Raw genomic sequence first — 21,179 nt, forward strand, 5'->3', positions numbered from 1 at the left:
TAATGTAATTAATTAACTTCAATGCATAAATTAATTATTAACATTAATAATTTGATGCATATATTCTATGGTGTTCTTTATTTATCCCACATAAGTGCTGGTAACAGGGCCTGCATTTTGCACTCTTATCATTTTCTGTAAAAAAGCTGAAATTCGTCCATCTTAATTTAAACCCTGAAAAGTTTTAAATCCCCACATGATGGTGGGAAGAAAGGTCTCTGGGTTATCAAGCTGTCTGCCAACAAGTACATAAAGAATCCATGATGGCAACAATGCAATGTGTAGTGTGCATATGAAAGTAGACTGTTGTGCTCTGTGTAATTTTTTTTTTTTAGAATCCATTTTTTTCTTTCTTTTGTACACTTTGTTTTTTGCATACTTGATTTATTAGACTAGCTTTATTAGGATTGTTTTCAGAGTGCTGGCTCCATATAGAACTGATAATATGCAACACTGTCATGTATAAGTTTTTAAGAAAACCTCTGTTAAAGATAATGACAGTCAGGGCTTCAGTATACGGCCACAAATAAACATCATTCCATACATAATGTAAAATGTAAAATTATAAATGTGGGTATTTAACAAAAAAGAAAAAAAGAACAGCTGTGTGCTTCCAGCGTAAACTTAAACTTGAGTAAAACAGGACTATGTTGTTCTGTATGTCATATGTATGTTAGTGGAATTGTTTACCTGTTTTCCCAAATAAAGGGGTCAAAACATACAAAAGAGTTTGTATTGAATCCAGAATAACAGTGGTATTGCTTAGTTATCATCTGTCCATCATAAAGCCAAGTATTTTTCATCTCATTATCATCTTCAGATTTTTGCACATTGCTTGTAAGTATTATTTGAAGTCTTTATTCATGTGCAATCAAACAAAAGAAGACTGCAGCTTCTCAAGGAAATGCCTCTGCAGTCAAATAAAGAAATAGATATCCAGATTTTCAAATTATGGACAAATTATGGTTGCTGTACTGCATTAAGGTAGAAATTGTCAGTGTATTGTATCTGTAGGTATCTCTGCAGCATTTGCAGATGAGATTCTAACTTTAATTGCAGAGCTTTAAAGTTTGCCTATTTATTTGCAACATGAACATTTTCTGGTTCACATTAACAAAAATATGCAAGGCAACGTTTGCTCTGGGCAGACAGTAGAGCCATTGATATACAACACAAGAGAGGCGTTTTTTGAAATGCTCCATTTTTAAACTCATGATCAAGTTCATTTGCTGTGCCTTAAATAACAGCAATGAGCATGAGGGGATTTCCAGTTTGAAAGAAAAAGAAAAATCCCTCATCCTGTCCTCAAGGAAAAAATTAAAAATCCTAATTGTTTAAGATGATTAAAAAAAAATTCTTGGCTTTTTTGTACTTCACCCACATGCACATTATTAGAGGGAAATGGCTTATTTTGCCATTTTAAGAAAGAAATGGAGGGAATGCGTACAAGTGAAACTGTACATATGTCAGTTCGGTAAGTGGACATTCTTATATACTGGTTTTCTACTTGAGCACTGAAAGCATCTATACAACATGTCTCATTCACCTGTTCACATATTCATTCATACAAGCACTTTTTTTCTACTTCTAAGTGCTTTCTATCTAACATTCCCACACATTCACACTCCTGAACATATCAGGAGTAACTTGGGGTTTGATATCTTGCTCAACAGTGTTTTGGCATGCAGACCCGAGCAGCCAGGACTCAAACCACAAAGCGACTAGTAGATGACCTGCTCTACCTTCAGAACCACAGCCACCCCAGTATTACATTTGCAATACAATTGTTTGTTTGTTTTTAAACTTTTGCTAAAATCTTTTCTTTCCAGTTAGATTTTCATATTGTAGCAGTCCATAATTGTATTACATGCATTGGCACAGCTGAAGTTTCAAAGAAACTTCAAGAGGATGAAAGATAATCCCAAAATGAATGAATGCTATTCATTGTGATGGTTTGTGTTTAAAAATAATTTATTACCCTTATTAAATAGTAATTTGTGGATGGTAGTTGCTTTGGAAGATTGTCCCACGGCTTTGAAACATTCGTCTCTCCTGCCAATCCCATCTCAGATATTAAATAAATATTAAGGTTGTACTAGCTATGTAGCTGATTATGACACGCGCTTCTCAGAGGAAAACTGACATGGACCAGAACACACCGACATCACTGTCAGTGACCTGTAATGATAACGTTCACCATGAACGCCAGATTCGTGACCATGATAATAAGCGAAAAATGAACCATATGTTATCTGTAGATGTCCCACTTAATTATAATTACTGCTGATTAAAGGAAGGAAGAAACGTGTGACTACATAATTTCCAGGGAATAGCATGTTATTATTGGTGCTATGACTTCTGCCTTCATTTAGCCACACAACACAGCTCTGTTTGCAGCAAAGGAAAATGTCCACAGCTGCTTCCCCAAACGACAAACACACTCGAGCTATATCCATATGACCAGACCACAAAATGCCTACCCTCAGGGATGAATGCCAATAAAATATATTTTTAAAAGGTTTTTAATCAAATGATTTTGATTAGAAAATCTTTACATACAAAACCTGCCATAACTAAAAATAGTGGATACTGAAAACTGGAACAATTATAAAATAGCATAAAGTGATACAGTAGTTGTTCTTATTGACCATTCCTTTTCTTCCACATATCCAATTCAGGGTCACGGGAGCTCATAATTATTTTGGACTTCCTTTTGTTTACCATCTAGAGTACACTAGAAGCAGTCCACTGTCATCTGTTCACCTAGAAAGTCTAATTAAACACTACTGTTTCATACATTGTGTGCTTGCCTTCAGGTCTTATATTTGTTTTTTGTGTGTGATGATTTTTTTATTTTATTGTATTATTTTTTTATTTCATATTTTTTACTGTAGCTGACCTGGACAGACACATATGCATGCACTTACGCATACAGTGCTGTGATGAAGTATTTCCCCTCTTCCGTATTTCTTAGTTTATATGAATCTATCATCATCAAAATCATTGTTCATTATTCAATAATAAGAAAGAGAGTGGACATTCATCCATCTGTCTTCTGTGTATCCAATTCAGGGCCAGCAGGCTTGAGCTGCTGCACCCTGCTGTCACAGGGTGAGAGGCAGGGTAGGTTGCCAGTCTACCACAGGGCTACCACAAACAGACAGACAACCATTCACACTCACATTTGCACCTATTGCCAATTAAGAATAACCAGTTAACCTAACCCTCATATCAGATTGAGATGCTTTGGCATCAGTGGCTGAGTTAAAATAAGGAGCGGGCCAATATTCCTCCAGAGCAATGTGAAAGATTCATTGCTCCATACTGTTTGATAGCAGTTCTTGCTGCTGAGGGTTGCTCAAGCAGTTAATAGGTTTAAGGAATATAACCTGACCACCTAACCACAGGGCTAAGCAGGTTTGGATAACTTTTTTCCCTTAATAAATTAAATCATTTTGTATTTATTTGGGTTGTCTTTGTCTAATATTGAAATGTGATTATCTGAAGCACGTAAATGTGACCAATATGGAAAAAAAACAACCTAGAGGCATGCACACCTCTAAAACATTTCTATACACTGTGAAATTGTTTTGGTACCGACTGAAAGTTAACACACTCGTGCACATGTGATGGTCATTGTCCATTAATGTCTTAGCCATGAAAGACCCGTGTTTACCGAATCTGTAAATCTTGTGTCCAATTCATCTATACAGTGAAAATCTGCTATACAACCTCTGATACTGAACATTATCTTCATAAATCTGCTTTAAGCTGAACCAAAATGGGGCCTGAATGTAGTACTGGCATGTGTGTTTTAGTTTCCATTAGATGCAACAAGTAAGGGCAGCTCTGCTATGTATGGTGGTTATTTGTGAATTTTAATTTCAATTCAGTTCACTTTTTATATAGTTCCAGTTCACAACAACAGTCATCCTAAGAAGCTTCATACTGTATGTTAAAAAACTTTGATTGTAAAGAGAACTTCAACAATCAGACAATACCTGCTGAATATCTGCTGAAACTGGTTTGGGTGGGAGACAGAAAAGAGACCACAACAAAAAGAAGAGAGTAGAGAGAGATAATAGTGGCATACGATGAGTGAAAATGGGGAAGTAGAAGTGCTTGGAAAAGAAGTGCTTCAGAAGAAGTCCATAAGTAGCCTGATCCTATAACTTTATTAGTCTAGATAAGAGTTATCAAAAAGGTAAACCTTTAAAGCAGTGAGAGTCTGTCTCCCAAACCCAAACTGTGAGCTGGTTCCATGGCAAAAGGCTCTACCTCCCATTCTACTTTCAGGAACTCTTAGAAGCACAAGTAACATGACAGTCTGAAGAAAAGCTGCTCTATAAAGTCTTTAAGTAATCACGAGGCCTTATAATTCAAGACTTTGTATGTAATGGAAATAATCATCTATAGAAATAGAAATGGAAAAAAAAAGCTCACTGCCACAAACTTGCTACGTTTGTGCACAAATAAATGAAACTCAATGTAAAAAGGTTTTTAGGGCAGATTCCTAGTAGATTACAGAAGCGCCATCATTCCCAGAAGCAGTAAAAACAAGGAACAAGGAACAAGGAAAAGAATGAGGCACCAAACTGATCACACTGAAAAATACAGTTATGACAGGGTTATGGCCTCTTCATGGATATGGCAGACATGTAGCAACATCAGTATTAATTTTCTCTGGAAGCCAACTAAGGCAGGTTATTATAAAACATACTTTCAATATGTTTTAGGCCTCAGTATTGATTATGTCATGTTCCTATATTCTATACAGTTTATTTCCTTCCTTATTTATTTATTTACACTTGATGGTACGGCATGTCTCTGTGCCGTGTGGTGCATGGGATCCAATATACCAGCTACTGATCCACTAAACAGGAACCCACTGTACAACACCTTCTGACGAGGTGACTGTCACTGCATCACAATCTGGCAACAGTTTTACTTAGAAATATATTATGTTTATATTATATTATGTTTCTTATATGTGACAAGTCTATGAATCTTTCCATGTAGATTTACATCTTTATATTTTTTAGCTTTGTGCAAAGCTTTAAATCTAATCTTCAGTGTGAATCATACATGGTAATAACTTCTAGGAACTCCCAAACTGTTGTAAATAATAATTCATAACAAGCTTGGTGGTCAAAACATTTTCTGCGAAACCAAATACTGAATACTGTTATTGGAGAAATGTTATAAAAAGACTGTCAGCTGCTAAGGGGAAAATGTAAAATTTTATTTAATATGTGCAACAACCCTGAACTCCAACAGTACCATCTCCCTCCTTTATTTGAACTTGTTTCATCATATTCCACTGAAGTGCTTTTTACATTTTTAAGCATTTTTAACCAAGGCAACAAGCCATGGTAATAAAACCACACTTAAAAAGGCTTCTCTGTAGTTGCTTGTGTATTAACAGCAAAACCACTGATATACTGGACTAGATATAAACAGACTGCTAACACTGTATTGATTGTTATTTATTTATTTTCGTTTTCTGTTGTTTTTTTCAGTTTTTACGCAACATGTTTGCTGTGAAGATGCTGTTTGCTATATTCAGTAAGCTCATGAACATTCTCTCTTAAAGATAACATCTGTGATATTTCTGACCAGTCCCGAACTCTAATTTTTCAGAAATCCTTTTGTGGTATTTAAAATGGACAGTTTATGAAAATGAGACAAGAGGAGTATAACATGTGGTTTTGCAGAGTGCAGTGTTCAGGTGCTAAATTTGTAATAATTTATTTCCCCAGTAATATGTGGCCTCATTTTTTTGGTACCCTTGAGCTAAGCAGCATGAAGCGCATTTTGTCCTTGCATGAATGCAAAAATTCCCAGTTAAATGACGAGTTTGACATGGAATTTCCTACACAAATAATTCTTGTCTTCAGGCAAACAAAAGCCACTGAAAGGCCAAAGGGAACTATAAAACCAGCGGACAAACAAACAAATAATAATAATTTTAACTGCCATTAAGGAGAATTATATTGTATTTGTTGTAGAGAAAAGTATTATTTGTATGACAGTTCTTCCATTATCAGTACAATCAATAATTCATTCAAGATTATATTTAGATGACGTGTATAAAAAAAGAAAAAGACATGCAGTCAGCACTTTTAAAGGGATCTTACTGAGGAAATTAATTGGAAGGTACCTAAAATCACATAAAATGGGAAAAAACTGAGGGTGATGTTTCTTTTCAAATTAAAGGTACCACTTTATTTTACACCATTAACAGTAATCTATATTAGTATACCACGTGTAAAAACATATTTACAAAGTTGCAATACAGATGTAGCTTTAAATGTAACCTTTATTTACCACTTGAGTTTCTTTTATTTCTTCTACACTACTTCATTATGGCGATGGGGTTTTTTATTTTGAAAACCTCGCCGGAACTCGCTATTTTGACGGAGTATGACTTTACTTTTTTTTTCCCCCCCTGTGTGACGTTACCCATGACAGAGGCAAAACAAAACGGGGACGGCTGCCTATATTCATCATAAACGTCGTCCACAAAATATATTATTATATTATAATATAGCTGCTAGTTTGCTGCTGATAAATTCGTTCAACAACGGGGTAAGCTTCCAACTAGACGGCCGCATGACCAAACATTAGCATCAAATCAACGGACGACTTGCTGGTTTAAAAGCTTGTTAGCTAGCTAGCATTAGCTGTTTGTTGACATCCGTGTTTGGATCTGGACTTGCCCTTTCCTATAGATAGCGCCCTGTTAACGCCCTGTTAAGCTGTTTAGCTGTGATGAACGAAATAATATTAAGGTTACCTCTTAGCACATTAGGACTTACTGCAGCATCATCCTTAAGTGGTAATAATTAGTGAAATAAAGCTCCAACTTAACGTTTCTCAGTCTTTTCAGCGTTTGCAGTGTTACCTCGTTTGACCCTATTTACTTAAGTCGTCCATAAAATGTCTGTATGGCGTGTTTTTGTTGTCTGTTGAAGTAGAGCTTACACATACCACTGGGATTCATGCATCTTCAGCCTCAGTGAAAATTAGACTTCATGGCAATTAACCAGCCAAAGGGAGTACTAGTGTACCTGTCAGGCTGGCTCTAGTGTAGCTTCATAAAATCTACATGGAATTAAATTAAAATTACTACCCCTAACCCTTTAATTATGTATCAGAGTTTCCTTCGTTATGGTTACAATTTTCAACAGGAAATTTGTATTTTCTGGTATTCTAGCATATAGATGTGGAGTCTGAAAGTTTGAAAGAGTTTTGTGAGGTAGGGAGCATCTGATAAAAAAGTAGATTTTGTTTCATCTTAGATGTAAATGAACTTTTTCTGTAATGTGTAAAACTAAATCTTTTTTAAGATCTGACCTAAATTGCAAGTATAAAATAGCAGTACCTTTGGTATAACTCTCATTCAGGACTATGTATTATGTATTTGAACAAAGTTAAAGATGTGCACGGATTCATATTTCTGCTTGTAACATGCAGCACATATTTTGCCTTTATTTTTCTTGAAACCATTGGGCTCTTAGTGAGAGTTTATGACCCATGAACAGCTCATGACCAAGTAAATGTCAACATAATCTCTATCACTGCACAGTAAGCCAAACCAAGTATAAACACTGGCTAACCAGCTTCCTTCTGAAAGTAAACTGAGATTCCTCTTAATGTTTCAATACATAAAGCCAAGAGAAAACAATTTTAAAAAACCTCTTTTGTTTGTCTTTCTTAGATGTAGCCAATAAAATGGAGTATGATGAGAGACTTGCACTTTTTCGCCAAACCCGCCTCAATCCATTTGATCGTGGAGAGGAAGAGGATGGTCCCCAAGGAGACAAAACACCCCCGCAACATGGTGAGGTTTACCACAAGTCATGATACAACTGTCTAAGGATTGCTTTCACACCTGTAGTTAAATTCAAGAAAATAATATACATTGTTGTCTTTGTTGTCTTTCAGTTGCCTGCTTCATCGTAATATTAAGTCATATAGACAAGGTTTATTGCACCTCACTCTGAACAGTTTCACTGACTGTCTTCCTTCATTGTCACATGCATATTTAACATTTTTTAAATCTCTTTATCATGATGATGCAAATTTTGAATTTAGCCGTGCCTGTGAAAGGTGACTAGTTTGATAGACAGCAAAAAGCCCCAAAATGTGATATTCTATTAGCTAGTAGCCCGTCGCAAAAAGCCTAATTTATTCTAATTCTTAAGTTGAATTTCCAAAAAAATTGCATCTGGTCTTCCAGTGATCTATCTGCTGTTTGCTGAAGCTTCGTCAGAATTGGTCTCAGTGAAAGAAGCCATTATTAATAAAGGAAAACACTGAGAAAATTACAAATTGCACAAGAACTGGACAGAAAATCAGTGGCAACAGTACTTATGGAGTGATGAAGAGAAATACAACTAGGGCTGCACAACTGACAGTGCTGGGAAGGTTACTTTTCAAATGTATTCCACTGCAAATTACAGAACACATGCCCGAAAATGTAGTTTGCAATGTAATACGTTACTCAATGTGAGTAACGTATTCTAAATACTTTGGATTACTTAATATATAGTAATGCTTTTCACAACTACATGAATGCACTAATGCTGTGTGATTTATTACTATTACTGAAGGCTACTTGCCATCGAGCTTACATTGTTAGCTGGCTTTAGCTGAGGTTAGTTCATAGACTGCTTTCAGAACTTCACATGATTATTACTATCCATCAAGTCTTAACAGTCTGCAGTCTATTTTAAATACGTAACGTAACATGTGTTCCTTTGCTCCCCAGCACTGATAACTGATAATCAAGATTATTTAAATTTTTTGATCATGATTATTTTGCCTAATATTGAGATCGCACAGGGGCAGCACGGTGGTGTGGTGATTAACACCACAGGTCCTGAGTTTGATTCCACCATCTGGCCGGTGCCTTTCTGTGTGGAGTGTTCTTTTCCTTTTTCCGTGTTCTCCGTGTTTGCGTGGGTTCTCTCCAAGTACTTTGGCTTCCTCCCACAGTCCAAAGACATGCAGTTAGTGGAGTTTGGTTAATTGGTAATTCTAAATTACTCATGTGTGAATGTGAGTGTGAATTGTTGTCTGTCTCTATGTGTTGGCCCTGTGACAGACTAGCGACCTGTCCAGTGTGTGCCGTGCCTCTCTCGCCCTATGGTAGCTGGAATATGCTCCAGCCCCCACCATGACCCTGACAATGATAAGTGGAAGACAGTGGATGGATGGATTGAGATCACATTTGCATGTAACCACAACACTGCTTTCACATCTTCACATCTGTCCAGATCTTTTCATGAAAATAAAATTGGTTCTTTTTATTTACCTAAATTCAGTAGATCTCTTTAAAGAAAAATAACGAATATTTTTTTAAAAACAGTACCAAAACCTAACTAAACAAAATTATCAGGACACTGCATGACAGGATAACATATGTTTTGTGCAGTAACTTTACCATTTTCCTGAAAGATTTATTACTCAGCGTTTTTACTGGGCACATGTGGTGTATGTCTGCAATGGTACCGGATGATTCATGCTAGCAAGCACTGCAATGATTTTCTTGGCCTTCATGCATGAATTTTACTGCAGTTTCTGGTGTCTTTTTAGGTGATTGAAGTTGTGTTGCTTTGCAGTGCAGACAGATAGAAGTAGCTGCATATGATTTGTTCCCGAACACTTGTGCTAAATCCAAAGCATTCCCAAACAACAGATGATGATGTTTTGAGGGACAAGCTCTTCATATCTGTCTTTCAGCATAGTGTTACTCCAGGAACCGGCATGTGCCAATCACAGTGCTTGATTTGTTTTTACTTTGGATTTTAATTGGGAGCGGACACATTTGAAATATTGCTCAATCATGTTCATTTAATTGTGGGAAGCTAAAGTTGCAGTTATACAGCCATCTGTAAAGCCTGGTGGTGGCTCTGTCATGCTTTGCGGCTGCATTTCAGCCAGTGGTATTTGGGATCTTGGCAAAATTAATAGAATTATGAACACAGAAAAGTACAATCAGGTTTTTATCCGCCATGCAGTACCATCTGGAATGCGTTTGATTGGCAGCAGCTTCATTTTTCACCTTGTCAATGACCCCAAACATACTGCTAGTGCTGTGAAAGCTGTACTTAAATAGAAAGAAAAACAGTGTTACAGGCAGTTATGGATTGGCTTCTCCACAGTCTGGTCGTCAATATTATTGAAGCAGTGTGGGATCATCTTTACAGAGAATGGAATAAAAGACGACTAACAAAAATTGTCTGAGAGAGGCTGTGTTGAAGAAAGTGGTAATACCAAATATTGACTTTCAAGCTTGTTAGAATTTTACAAATATCTGTTTTTGCCTTATATATAGCATTTCCATTTATGTTTTGACATTTTTTAATAAAGTACTGCACCTATTTCCCATTTTTATAACATAATATAAAGAACTGAAAGGTGGCTATAAACTTAGGGACAGTACGTTTTATTGTGACGTTTACCTTTCTAAAACAGTTTGTTGTTGCAGTGGGAAGTGGGTTTTTTTTGCATTCATGGTTCCAGTTTTTCCTAAATGTCACTATGTATGTTTGTTTCCTTTTCAAAAACACAAGCAGTATATCTCAGTTACTGTATAGGCAATAATTCCCTCATTAAAGTTAATTTGTGCAGAAACATTTCATCACTCATCCAGGTGACTTGTTCAGTCTCAGCTGACAGCAGGTTTCCCCAACCTTATAAACAGTACATTTGCATAATAACTGAAACTAGCACCACTGACAAACATGGGCTGTGAGGTCAGTTTCTTGATCATTAAGCAGTCAGCTGAGACTGAGTGATGAAACATTTCTCCCATGACAAATGCTACATCCAGATGAACAGAGTCAACTTTTTGAGATTTCCTTACCTGGATGATTGAGCATACATCAATTTGTGCACTTAGTTTAATAGTTTCCTTGTAATGTAGGGCAGATCCTGCTAATGCATAAGGAGCAAGGACACTGGACTGTTGTGACTAAGGAAAAGGAAGTTGGAAATGCTGTAGCTGAAGTAGAGGAAATGAAACGAATGCGAGTAAGCAGTACTTCAGTAACACTTCCTGTAATTTAGGACTTGGAAAAATACACTTTTTGCTTTTTGATGAGCAAGAATGACTCCCTGATAGCTGTTCTGATTCTACGGTGCCTCATTACTCTGAGTCTATTGGGAACTACAAGGCTGAATTCCTTCAACATGTTTTGTTCAGAGGTGTACGCAGGTAACAACACTGTTTGTATATTGTGATTCTTTTAGTTTATTAAACATTATTTGAATAGCTAAACACTGACTTAATCTTTTCAAATATATTTGAATTTGTTCAACCTTTAAATTCCATCATTCAGTTCTGTTTACTCATTTTTCACTTCATCAGAATAATCTCAGTTGTCAGTGTGGATAGCTGAAGGTTTACTCTCAGTGCACTTTAAATGTTAATTTGTCACTTGCTTGAATTTACATTCAGGCTTGTATTGTAACAGATGAACATGCCAAACATTGGTTTGAGTAAAGAATGGATCTTGATCAGACTTGTGAAAGTCTTGGTGTCAATTACTGCTGCGCAAATTTTGTTATTGATGTATTTACACCAAGTAAATTCAGGGCCAGTATTCCTGATACCAGTACTGATACTGATAGTTTTAACTTATAGACAGGTTATGTAGGCCAGATTAGTGCGCAATGACTTATGAGAAGAATCATCATTAATTTGCTAATGCTGATCACGTTTTAATCACTGTCACTTTTATTTTTACTTTCCACCATAACACATAACAAAACATCTTTCAGATTTTCATGTATCTTGAAACTTTGGGTTTTTTGAAGACCAGGAATGTAAATGTGCCTGTCTCTAAAGCACTTTGGGTGAACTTCTGTTGATTAAATATGCTATATATGAAAAAATAGATGTGACAGTCAACACAAACTATATATTTTGTGTATATTTTTATGAATGTTAATTTAGTATAGTAGCATATAGTGTATAGTTTAGTATAGTTTTTTCATTTCTAAAAAAAAAATCATTTATTTAACGCAGTTCAGTAGGCTACATACTGAACTTGAAGGATAGAAACAAAGCATTGATCCTATCACACTAGTATCTATCTAATTCCAAGGCCAGCATTTGCATCAATACTATTGATATTTGGATCATTCTGCCCACCTCTAGTAACCATTGTCCTTAATATAAATATGTAAGAAAAATTGTGTATGTTTCTGTTTTGTGTCCTGTGTACTGTTTGTTTGTATATGTGTCTTTTTGGCTGCTGTTACAACCAAATTTCCCCTTGTGGGACAATTAAAGGATTATTCTATTCTATTCTATTCTATTCTGTTCTATTCTATTCTTATTATTCAATTATTAAACTGTATGAAACAAATTGAGATCGGTAAAAAGCTGTTGTTGTTTTGTTTTTTTTAAACAAAAGTACAAGCCATGACCCATTATAGTTACAATACATTTTTATCTGCACATTTCTAAGAAAATGATTATTGACTTACTGTCAGGTGGCCATAAGCTTGTTAGCATTACTTTGCCAGAATGTTCACTGTAGTAGGTGGTGCCAGTTGTCTTTACCTCCTTTTCCAATGCCCTCAACTTACCTAAAAAAAGAAACATCCATATCTACATTCATAGAATATCACAGATGAAACACTTTTGTACAAAAGAAAAAAAAAGATAGTAACATACAGAGAAAAAAAATGTTTATACTGTGGTCTAACTAATTTCGACACATTCAGAACGAATAATTGTGGAAGAGATTGGTTGCAGACATGTAAATGTAACCGTAATAAAGCAGTAATAAAGCACTTCAAAGTTCATTCAGCCTGTGAGCAGCAGTTGTAATGACTCTGTATGCCTACACCCTGACTGTCAACTGACTGAGTTATACATTGCCAAATGCTGGTGGATAATCACACATGAATTTTCCAGTTGCATTTTTTGTGCTGTTCTTTCCCTTCAAGAATTCTTAAGGGGTAAGTCAGTCTAGGAAATGCCTTGAGTTGCGATAGTCATGTGGATGAAATTAGCAAGCGTGACCGAGTGCACTTGCCAGAATGTAGTGTGTATGCTTGAAGAAGAACAGCGCTTTATGCAATGTTTTCCTCAATTTAGAAGCAAGACCTGAGGTTTTCCCTGGGACCAGAACACACGGTTCAGATCGAACCATGGACCTCGGTCTAGCTGAGGATCACTTCTCAAGGCCTGTGGTAAGTACTGCTTACTTTTTTCTGATTTGTAACCCAGTAAAAATAATTTATCACTTTCAATTTAACCGTTTATACTGTAAAATGTGAAACTTCGTTGTCTTCCATTTTCATATCATATTACAGGGTTCTTTTGTGGCATCAGACATTGAACAGCTTAAACTGGCCATAGAAGAATGTAAGAAGCTGATCTTGGAGCTGCCAGAGCATTCAGAGAGACAAAAAGACAATGTGGTGAAACTTATCCACCTGCGCCTCAAACTGCAAGAACTTAAGGTTGGGACTGAGGGGAAAATTGAGAAGAGCATAACATTATATTGTAGTTGTGTGTTCTTGGATAAGTGTAACAGGCTTTAAATATTAATGGAAATGTGTACAAATGCAAAGTTCAGTTTTATTAAAATAGTTTTAAATTATAATGTCATCTGAAAGACTTTGCAAGGTCAAAACCTTAAAATCAAGAGGAACTCTTAAGAAACTCTTTGAGAAGTGACCATGTGTGGAGGATTGATGTCAGAAACATAGGAGGGGGAGGAGATTCTTAGTGATCCTGTTGGGCCAGTAAGTATACAGGGTGATAATTATGGTAGGAAAACATCTAAAACACTCCTCGCTGCTTAGATTTGAGTATTTATGAAATGTGTGAATATGCATTGCAGACATTCTTGGAGAAGAGTTGGCAAAGAGTTTGTGGAGATTAGAAACTTTCTGCATAAATTCCCTAACAGATTTTTCTTTTTTTGTTTATAAATGATAGAAAACAAAGTCTTACAGTCTAGTGTCTTAAAGGGCTTTCAAATAAACAAGCTCATTAATCAAGCCCATTCATGAACAGCAAAGATGGTATCAGTTATCATCTGGCTTTGTTTTTCAGTGCATTGGTTTGTTTCCAATAGCAAGATACAGGTTGACCAAGAAAGATTATTCTCTGAAGTCACCCCCCTATGTCTTAACAATTCGGCAGTTTCTTCACTTTAACAACACTTAAACACTAACAACACCACTTTAACACACGGGTAGTGTGTCACGCTGATTACTGTAACATAATCAAAATGTTAAAGCTTAAGTCACTGTGACAATGACGGACAAAGGAATCTTCTTTTTTTTTAAAAATAAATAAAAATAAAGCAGTGAAACATATCCAATCGCTTAGCTTGATTCTTAACATCCATAATCTCTTTCATTTTGAACTTTATCATGTGAAGCAACTAAAATTATATCTGTATCTATGAAATTTACCCAGAGTACTTCATATTACATCGTAAGACAAAGTTCAGCAGAAAAGTTTTGTGAATCAAAAGAGTTTCATACTTTAGGAAATTAATCCTTGATGTTTTTTTATGAATTCCCATCAGTTTTGTTTAGGCTATACAAAACACAAGGTAGCGTAAGTGTAAAAATATGTAAAAAAATTAAATTGCACATAGGTTGCTATCTCTTGCAGCTGTACACAAAACAGTGTTACAGCCATGTTTTGTGTGTTCTGTTTTTCGCATTCATCATTTTAAAGGATCCAGAGGAAGATGAGCCTAATCTGAGAGTCCTACTGGAACACCGCTTCTCCAAAGAAAAGAGCAAGAGTGTGAAACAGACCTGTGATAAGTGTAGCACTATCATCTGGGGCCTTATCCAGACTTGGTATACCTGCACAGGTGAGACATAGTAGATACTGGTAGAGCGCTGTAAGATTACCGAAAGTTTAGTTCCCAAAAGTTTGAAACATTTCTGTTAACACTGCTCAAAATTCAGACTTCTAATATCATTTGCTGTGCTCTCAAGTCTTAATACACTCAGATGGTAATTAGAGATCTGTGCAATCCATTTACCCCCTAGTACAAAGAGGCTTAACATCCATTCTGTTGTATGAAATGTTTCTGTCTGAACCAGTGACAGGTGAGACAATGAGTAATCTTGATGGCAAAAGCAAAACTTTCTATATTATAATTTGAAGTTATCTCTTTCTTATTTCAGGATGCTATTATCGTTGCCATAGTAAGTGTATGAATCTGATCACTAAACCCTGTGTCAGGTCGAAGGTGAGCCACCAGTCTGAGTACGAGCTCAGTATTTGTCCTGAAATAGGACTAGACCGGCAAGATTACCGCTGTGCAGAATGTCGTGCACAAATTTCACTGAGTGAGTACAAATTCAATATGTTTATGTTTGGTTAGCCCAGTTAGGAAATATATATATATATATGTGTGTATAAAAAATATATAATAAAAGTGAAATAAGAAATACTACCGTGCATGTACAAACTGTTCTGGGGAGAGAGTTTCCAGTGGTGTCAGTTTGTCTCCAGGCTCCTTAGGAAGTTTTTTTGCCAGAAAAACTGGGCACGTTAGAGAGGGAGTTAACCAAATATTTCTGTTACTGGCTGAATTTTCAGATTTGATCAGTCAAAACATTCAATAATTCCATAGTGACCATCTTTTTAAAAACATTAAATTTACCAATTTTCCCTTGAGGTGTGAGAGTACATGTATGGGTCACAGGTGCAGCTGCAAACTGGTGATAAAGGGAGTAGATGTTGTCAGATTTCCTACCAGTGATGCCTGGAAGTTCTTAAAACCTTTTCTTACTTCAAAATGTGTCTCAGGTTGCACAGGTAATTCCTGTCTTCAACATAGCAGCAGGCTTCTGAAGGTTCAGCCTTCGGGTCAATATTAAATTGCGCACAAATAGTTATCTGGAGCAAAGATGCAAAACTTGGCCTTTACTGCAGTATCCTTTGATAAGTTTAATTATGCTTAAACAAGGTCATATTAAACAAGATCGAGATCATATTTTTAAGGCGCATTGGCAGCAGTATTTTAAAGCCCAACTTTTACCGCAGTGAAGGAAAAGAAATGTTTTGTGTGTTGTTGACATTGTTGCAATCAAACTACATCTATCTATCTATCTATCTATCTATCTATCTATCTATCTATCTATCTATCTATCTATCTATCTATCTATCTGTCTATCTACATATATATATATATATATATATATATATAAAATAAATATATGTATCACATTGTCAGTGATAAATTAAATGACAGTTAATAGATTATGACAGAATTTGTCTGTGAAAAGTCTAAAACGACCTCTGGTATGCCTTAGTATGATGTGGAATATTTATATATTTATGTTTTCTATAGTATTTTAAATGTATTTTGGTGATGTGTACATGTTCTTTTGTTTTATAGTTTAACTGTACTGTTTTGTATTTATCTGGCAGGGGGCGTACCTAGTGAAGCCAGACAGTGTGACTACACTGGCCAGTATTACTGTAGCACATGTCATTGGAATGACACAGCCGTCATTCCAGCTCGTGTCATCCACAACTGGGAGTTTGAATCAAGGAAGGTAACCTCAACAACCGCAGATACACTCAGCACATGACAATAAAATGCATAAATGTGTAAACTATTTTTCATTAACATGTTTGCTGAACATTTTGATTGGACTTAAAGAGGCTGAAATTTGTAAATGTGCTTTTAATATTATTTAGTGGATGCTACTGCTTTACATCAAAGTTAGACAGAATCGTATACATATACATGCAGATCACGCATGGATATTCTACTGATTACCTCAATTTACTAGTCATAAAGAGTACCACAAAAACTGCGAAACCATCCTTTAAAGAAGTTTTCCCAGGTTTGAAAAATGTACTCAAGGGAAGTCAGATTAATGTTATTTAAATGTCACTCAACTCAATTACATTCCCATGTCTGGTAGAATCATTTATCTGGTGGCATGTGACCTACTTTTAAAATCAGCCCAGGTCAGGGCGAGGTTTGTGAATTTGAATCAGATGATACACATTTACTCGTTAAAGTTGTCGACCAGTGCAGGATTAACCAAGCTCACTGTCTTATGATGAAGGTATGTCAGTGTGTTTGGAGAGCGTATTGAGCCAGTTTGTGTTCTGATAGTGTCTCTATCTCAGGTTTGTCGCTCCTCAATGCGCTACCTGGCCCTGATGATGTCACGCCCCGTGCTAAGGCTGAAAGAAATAAACCCGCTGCTATTCAACTTTGTGGAGGAACTGGTTGAAATCAGGGTGGGTAGCTTCCCTTTTAAGTTTTCAGCTTATTTTGTAATAGACTCGTTTTAAATAAATAATTGCTTTCGCAGTTGTGTTGTCAGCCAACCTATCCCTAACTCCATTCACTAAGAGTGACAGAAATGTTTGTGTGTGTGTTTTTTCTCCCACAGAAACTTCGTCAAGATATTCTGTTAATGAAACCCTATTTTATCACCTGCAAGGAGGCAATGGAAGCTCGGCTGCTACTACAGGTCAGTAACTTTTTATTGTCAGAAGTTTCATACGTAATATTTAGTAGATTTTAAATTTAACAAGGACTTGCTTTCAAGCAGAAACGTTATAATAAATTATCTCAATTAAACCTGATCCAAGCAATACTATTAGCCTATTAGACAATTCTGCATGTAAATCATAAAATTATCTTGTAATTGCCCAGACAGTTGTATAAAACATGGAATATTTAAAGGAGCCTCATTTAAATGCATGCAAATGTTCTGAAAAAGAGGAAATGACACAATTTCCAACATAGTTCACGAAAAATGCTTGTATGCCCAGAAATTTGTCCCTTACAACTTGGTTAACATTAGCCTGCTATAAGTAAAGCATCTTATTTATGCTGGAAAAGTCTAGTCCACCACTGAACCTCTGAATCACCCAGGTTTCTTCTTGCATAACAGTGGCAAGACTTAGATACGCTGTCAAAAAAACAAAACCTCTTATTCTTCACAAAATGTGTGATTCTTTTCATATAATGTTGGAATGAAGAACTGATAGCTTTTTTTAAACTGGCATTTACAAATTTAGACTAGGCCTTTTTTTCTCAGTTGTATACAAGCGTGTGTGTATTTGTACAAACAAACATGCGTATTAAGAAAGTTTTTTTTTCATTATCATATTATAAACAGTTAATATTGTTTCAGTCTCCACTGGATGATCAGCGTTTACAATTTAACCCTTCAAAGAGAGCAAGAATGTAAACAACCCAGTTTGGAAAACTTGCTATCAATTTACTTACCATTTAAAAAAAATGCAAATGGAGCACTGACACAGGCAGCCTATTAGCAGTATGTTAAAACAGCACCACCATGTGATAGAAGTGAAGAGTACTGAACTAAAGAAGGTTGATGATGTATAGTCGGGTGAGCCACTGGATATCACTAATTACCTTGCATAAATTAAATTGACTCTTGTGATCTCAAGTTCTGTATTAGCTCAGTTTTAATCTATACTAAAAATATTTGTATGATTTGTCAGTTTGAATTGTTTAAAATGTTTCCCCACTGTTAAAATAAATAAATAATATGTTTAAAACTATGCTTGAGTCTGATATCTCTTTTTTTGCACTAAAGAGTTGAGTCTCATAATATGAAAGTTGCCCATTTACTTCTTTTGCATTTATATTTTCCAGCTACAAGATCGTCAACACTTTGTCGAGAACGACGACATGTACTCACTACAGGATTTGATTGACATTTCCACTGGCAGACTGAGCTGTTCCCTCACAGAGATCCACACCACATTTGCTAAGCACATCAAACTAGACTGCGAGGTGAGCTCATACATAAAGCACAAACTTCCCTACTGATGGCACTGTTGAACTATATCATGAAGAGGAGGGGCTGTGTTGGACTTGCAAATTCACCATGTTGTACTAATAAATGGCTGAAATGTTTTTAGTATTTGTTGATAGCGTTGTATCTTTCTGTGCCATATTAATGGTTTGTGCTGTCCATGTGTGTATTTGTAGCGCTGTCAGGCCAAAGGATTTGTGTGTGAGCTTTGTAAGGAGGGAGACATCCTGTTCCCCTTTGACAGTCACACCTCAGTCTGCTATGACTGCTCTGCTGTCTTTCACAGGTTAGTCATCACCAACGATTTGGGCTCAAAAATACAGCAAATTTTCTCTTTGTGAAGTGTTTAAAATTAATTGATAAAAGGAAATTGTTTGTATAAAAGTTTTGAGTGGAGCTACCAATAATCCAACAGATCTTCAGAATAACATACCTTCAAATTGCATTGCTAAAGTAGTATAAAGACAATTTCTGTTTAACAAGTGGTACTTCAATTAGCAAAGCACTATGATTTCCCAATTATGAAACTGTTACTAAAAGAAATAACCAAACTGACATGAATGTTACAATGTTGATGTTTTTTGTTGTGTACCTCTGTAGAGATTGTTACTTTGACAATTCCACAACTTGTCCACGATGTGCACGAATGACTGAGCGTAAGCAGGATGAAGAGGAGCTGGATGTGAAAGAAAGCTAACTCTGGAAAGGACCGTGGGATTTAAGTGGATGCTGCACTTTGCTTCGTTATTGGAAAAAATCTGATCTAAGTTTAAAAACAAAACAAAACATATAATCTTTCTTTATTTTGTTTTATGATTATGCTCTGACTTTTGTTTTTCCTGTGCACTGCATTATGAGGCAGGATATTTAAAATTCATCTGGAAATTAATATATTTTTATCAAACCTTTGCATTCCTACATAACTTAGATGTAGTGAACCACTGCGTGTATGTTTAATGTTGGTGTGTGTTTCTAATTTTACAAGTAAATGCTCTGTAGAGAAAATCCACCTGATCAGTAGGTGGTTATGCATGCAGAAATTGTATATTTACTGTTACAAGCCTCAACTACTTTAATCCAAACTGCCAATAATGCTGAACTTTAAAGTTGCCATATATCAGAATTTTAAAGTTTAGAACCCCAGCTTCCAATAAGAAAATCGCCAAAAATATGCCTTTCATCATCCAGTTCCTGTGCTGCCATGTCCAAGTTTCAGTTTATTAGGTTCAGATGGGTGATGTTGCACAAAAAAAAAGCTATGTGTTGACATAGTTTAAAATGGGATTAAATCTGTTAGACTGTGTGATCAGTTGGTCACTGCCACTTACCTCCCCCCCCCACTTTTTTGGACACATTGTCTATGAGTTCAATTGCTGTTTATTTAGAACCAATATATTGATCTGTTGATATTTCATAAAGTCTTCAATTATGTAGATTTTCAGACCTTAACTGTTTATTTTCAGCTCTTTTCCTATTTGCACCGTACCAAATGGTATAGGTGAACAAAAAAATGAATGTGTATACATACAATCACTGAATACATAACTTCAAATATGCGTACTGTATTGGCAACAGATATATATAATGAAAGCATGCGTTAGCAGTACGGTACTTTTCCTTGTAAAGAGAATTGTTAAACTGTAAGACACAAAGACTATGAGAGTTGTTTTATGTGCTTTCATTTTTTTTAAATTCAAAACTGTGAACTAATGCTGTGCAGTTTAATATGTGTTTAATCAGTGCTGTTTTCATGCAGTGTAGCAAATATCTGTTGATGCTCATGAAAATTGTGTGCCTAAGATTGTCAGGTTACTTAACAGCTGTTATCCAAACCTCTTCATACCATCATGGTAGTTGTTTCAGTCTTAATTCCCTTAATTAAGTCTCTGTATGTTAATTGCAAACTTTGGTTAATGTGTAAATGCTGACCTTTACGTATTTGTTTTAAAATAATGAGTTTTGGCTGTGTTATCTTTCAGCATGATGTATTGTATATATATTTTTTTTTTTCAAACTAATGGACTTACATGGTGTTGTAGACACCATGGCTTGTTAAACATGTGAGTAGTGCATGAATAAAGTAATGAAATGTATTTAAGCAATGGTTTTAATCCTGTCTGTTAATGACCGGTTTGCAACTAAGAACATCAAAAATATCCAAATGAAGATAGATCTCTTTGGCTTTCCAACATAACTACCTTAATACAAAAGACCTTCTTCGGGGGACCTTTTATGAAACATTTTACTTACATGTGTTAAAAAATATACTGCTGCCGTGGAGTTTACTTTAAAACGTTATTTGTTGATATTTGTTGTCACGCATTTTGTGGAAGTCAAAACTCGCAGAAAATAGAAATGGAAAT

The 21,179-nt window shown here is 35.7% G+C and overlaps 2 protein-coding genes across 3 annotated transcripts in view; both read left to right on the forward strand.

Annotated features, from left to right (window-relative positions):
• mc1r (melanocortin 1 receptor) overlaps positions 1–705 on the forward strand; it is a 3,911-nt gene extending 3,206 nt beyond the window's left edge. The window contains exon 1 of the mRNA XM_005467118.4: positions 1–705. This exon is cut by the window's left edge and continues 3,206 nt beyond it. The gene's annotated coding sequence lies outside the window, so the exon portion shown is untranslated.
• A 5,726-nt stretch (positions 706–6,431) lies between these two features.
• def8 (differentially expressed in FDCP 8 homolog) lies at positions 6,432–20,914 on the forward strand. 2 transcript variants are annotated; one of them, XM_003442326.5, is made up of 12 exons: positions 6,432–6,588; positions 7,721–7,843; positions 13,118–13,212; positions 13,336–13,485; positions 14,720–14,861; positions 15,181–15,345; positions 16,433–16,560; positions 17,147–17,260; positions 17,416–17,496; positions 18,654–18,794; positions 18,993–19,102; positions 19,417–20,914. In XM_003442326.5, exons 2-12 carry the CDS (start codon positions 7,735–7,737, stop codon positions 19,511–19,513), a joined length of 1,332 nt encoding a protein of 443 aa, XP_003442374.1. In that variant the 5' UTR covers positions 6,432–6,588; positions 7,721–7,734; the 3' UTR covers positions 19,514–20,914. The 2 variants fall into 2 exon arrangements, with proteins under 2 accessions (XP_003442374.1, XP_005467176.1); XM_005467119.4 differs by lacking the exons at positions 6,432–6,588; positions 7,721–7,843 and adding an exon at positions 10,799–11,224.
• The last annotated feature ends 265 nt before the right edge of the window (positions 20,915–21,179 follow it).

The sequence above is a fragment of the Oreochromis niloticus genome, linkage group LG1 (genome assembly GCF_001858045.2).
Source record: "Oreochromis niloticus isolate F11D_XX linkage group LG1, O_niloticus_UMD_NMBU, whole genome shotgun sequence".
NCBI lineage: Eukaryota > Metazoa > Chordata > Actinopteri > Cichliformes > Cichlidae > Oreochromis > Oreochromis niloticus.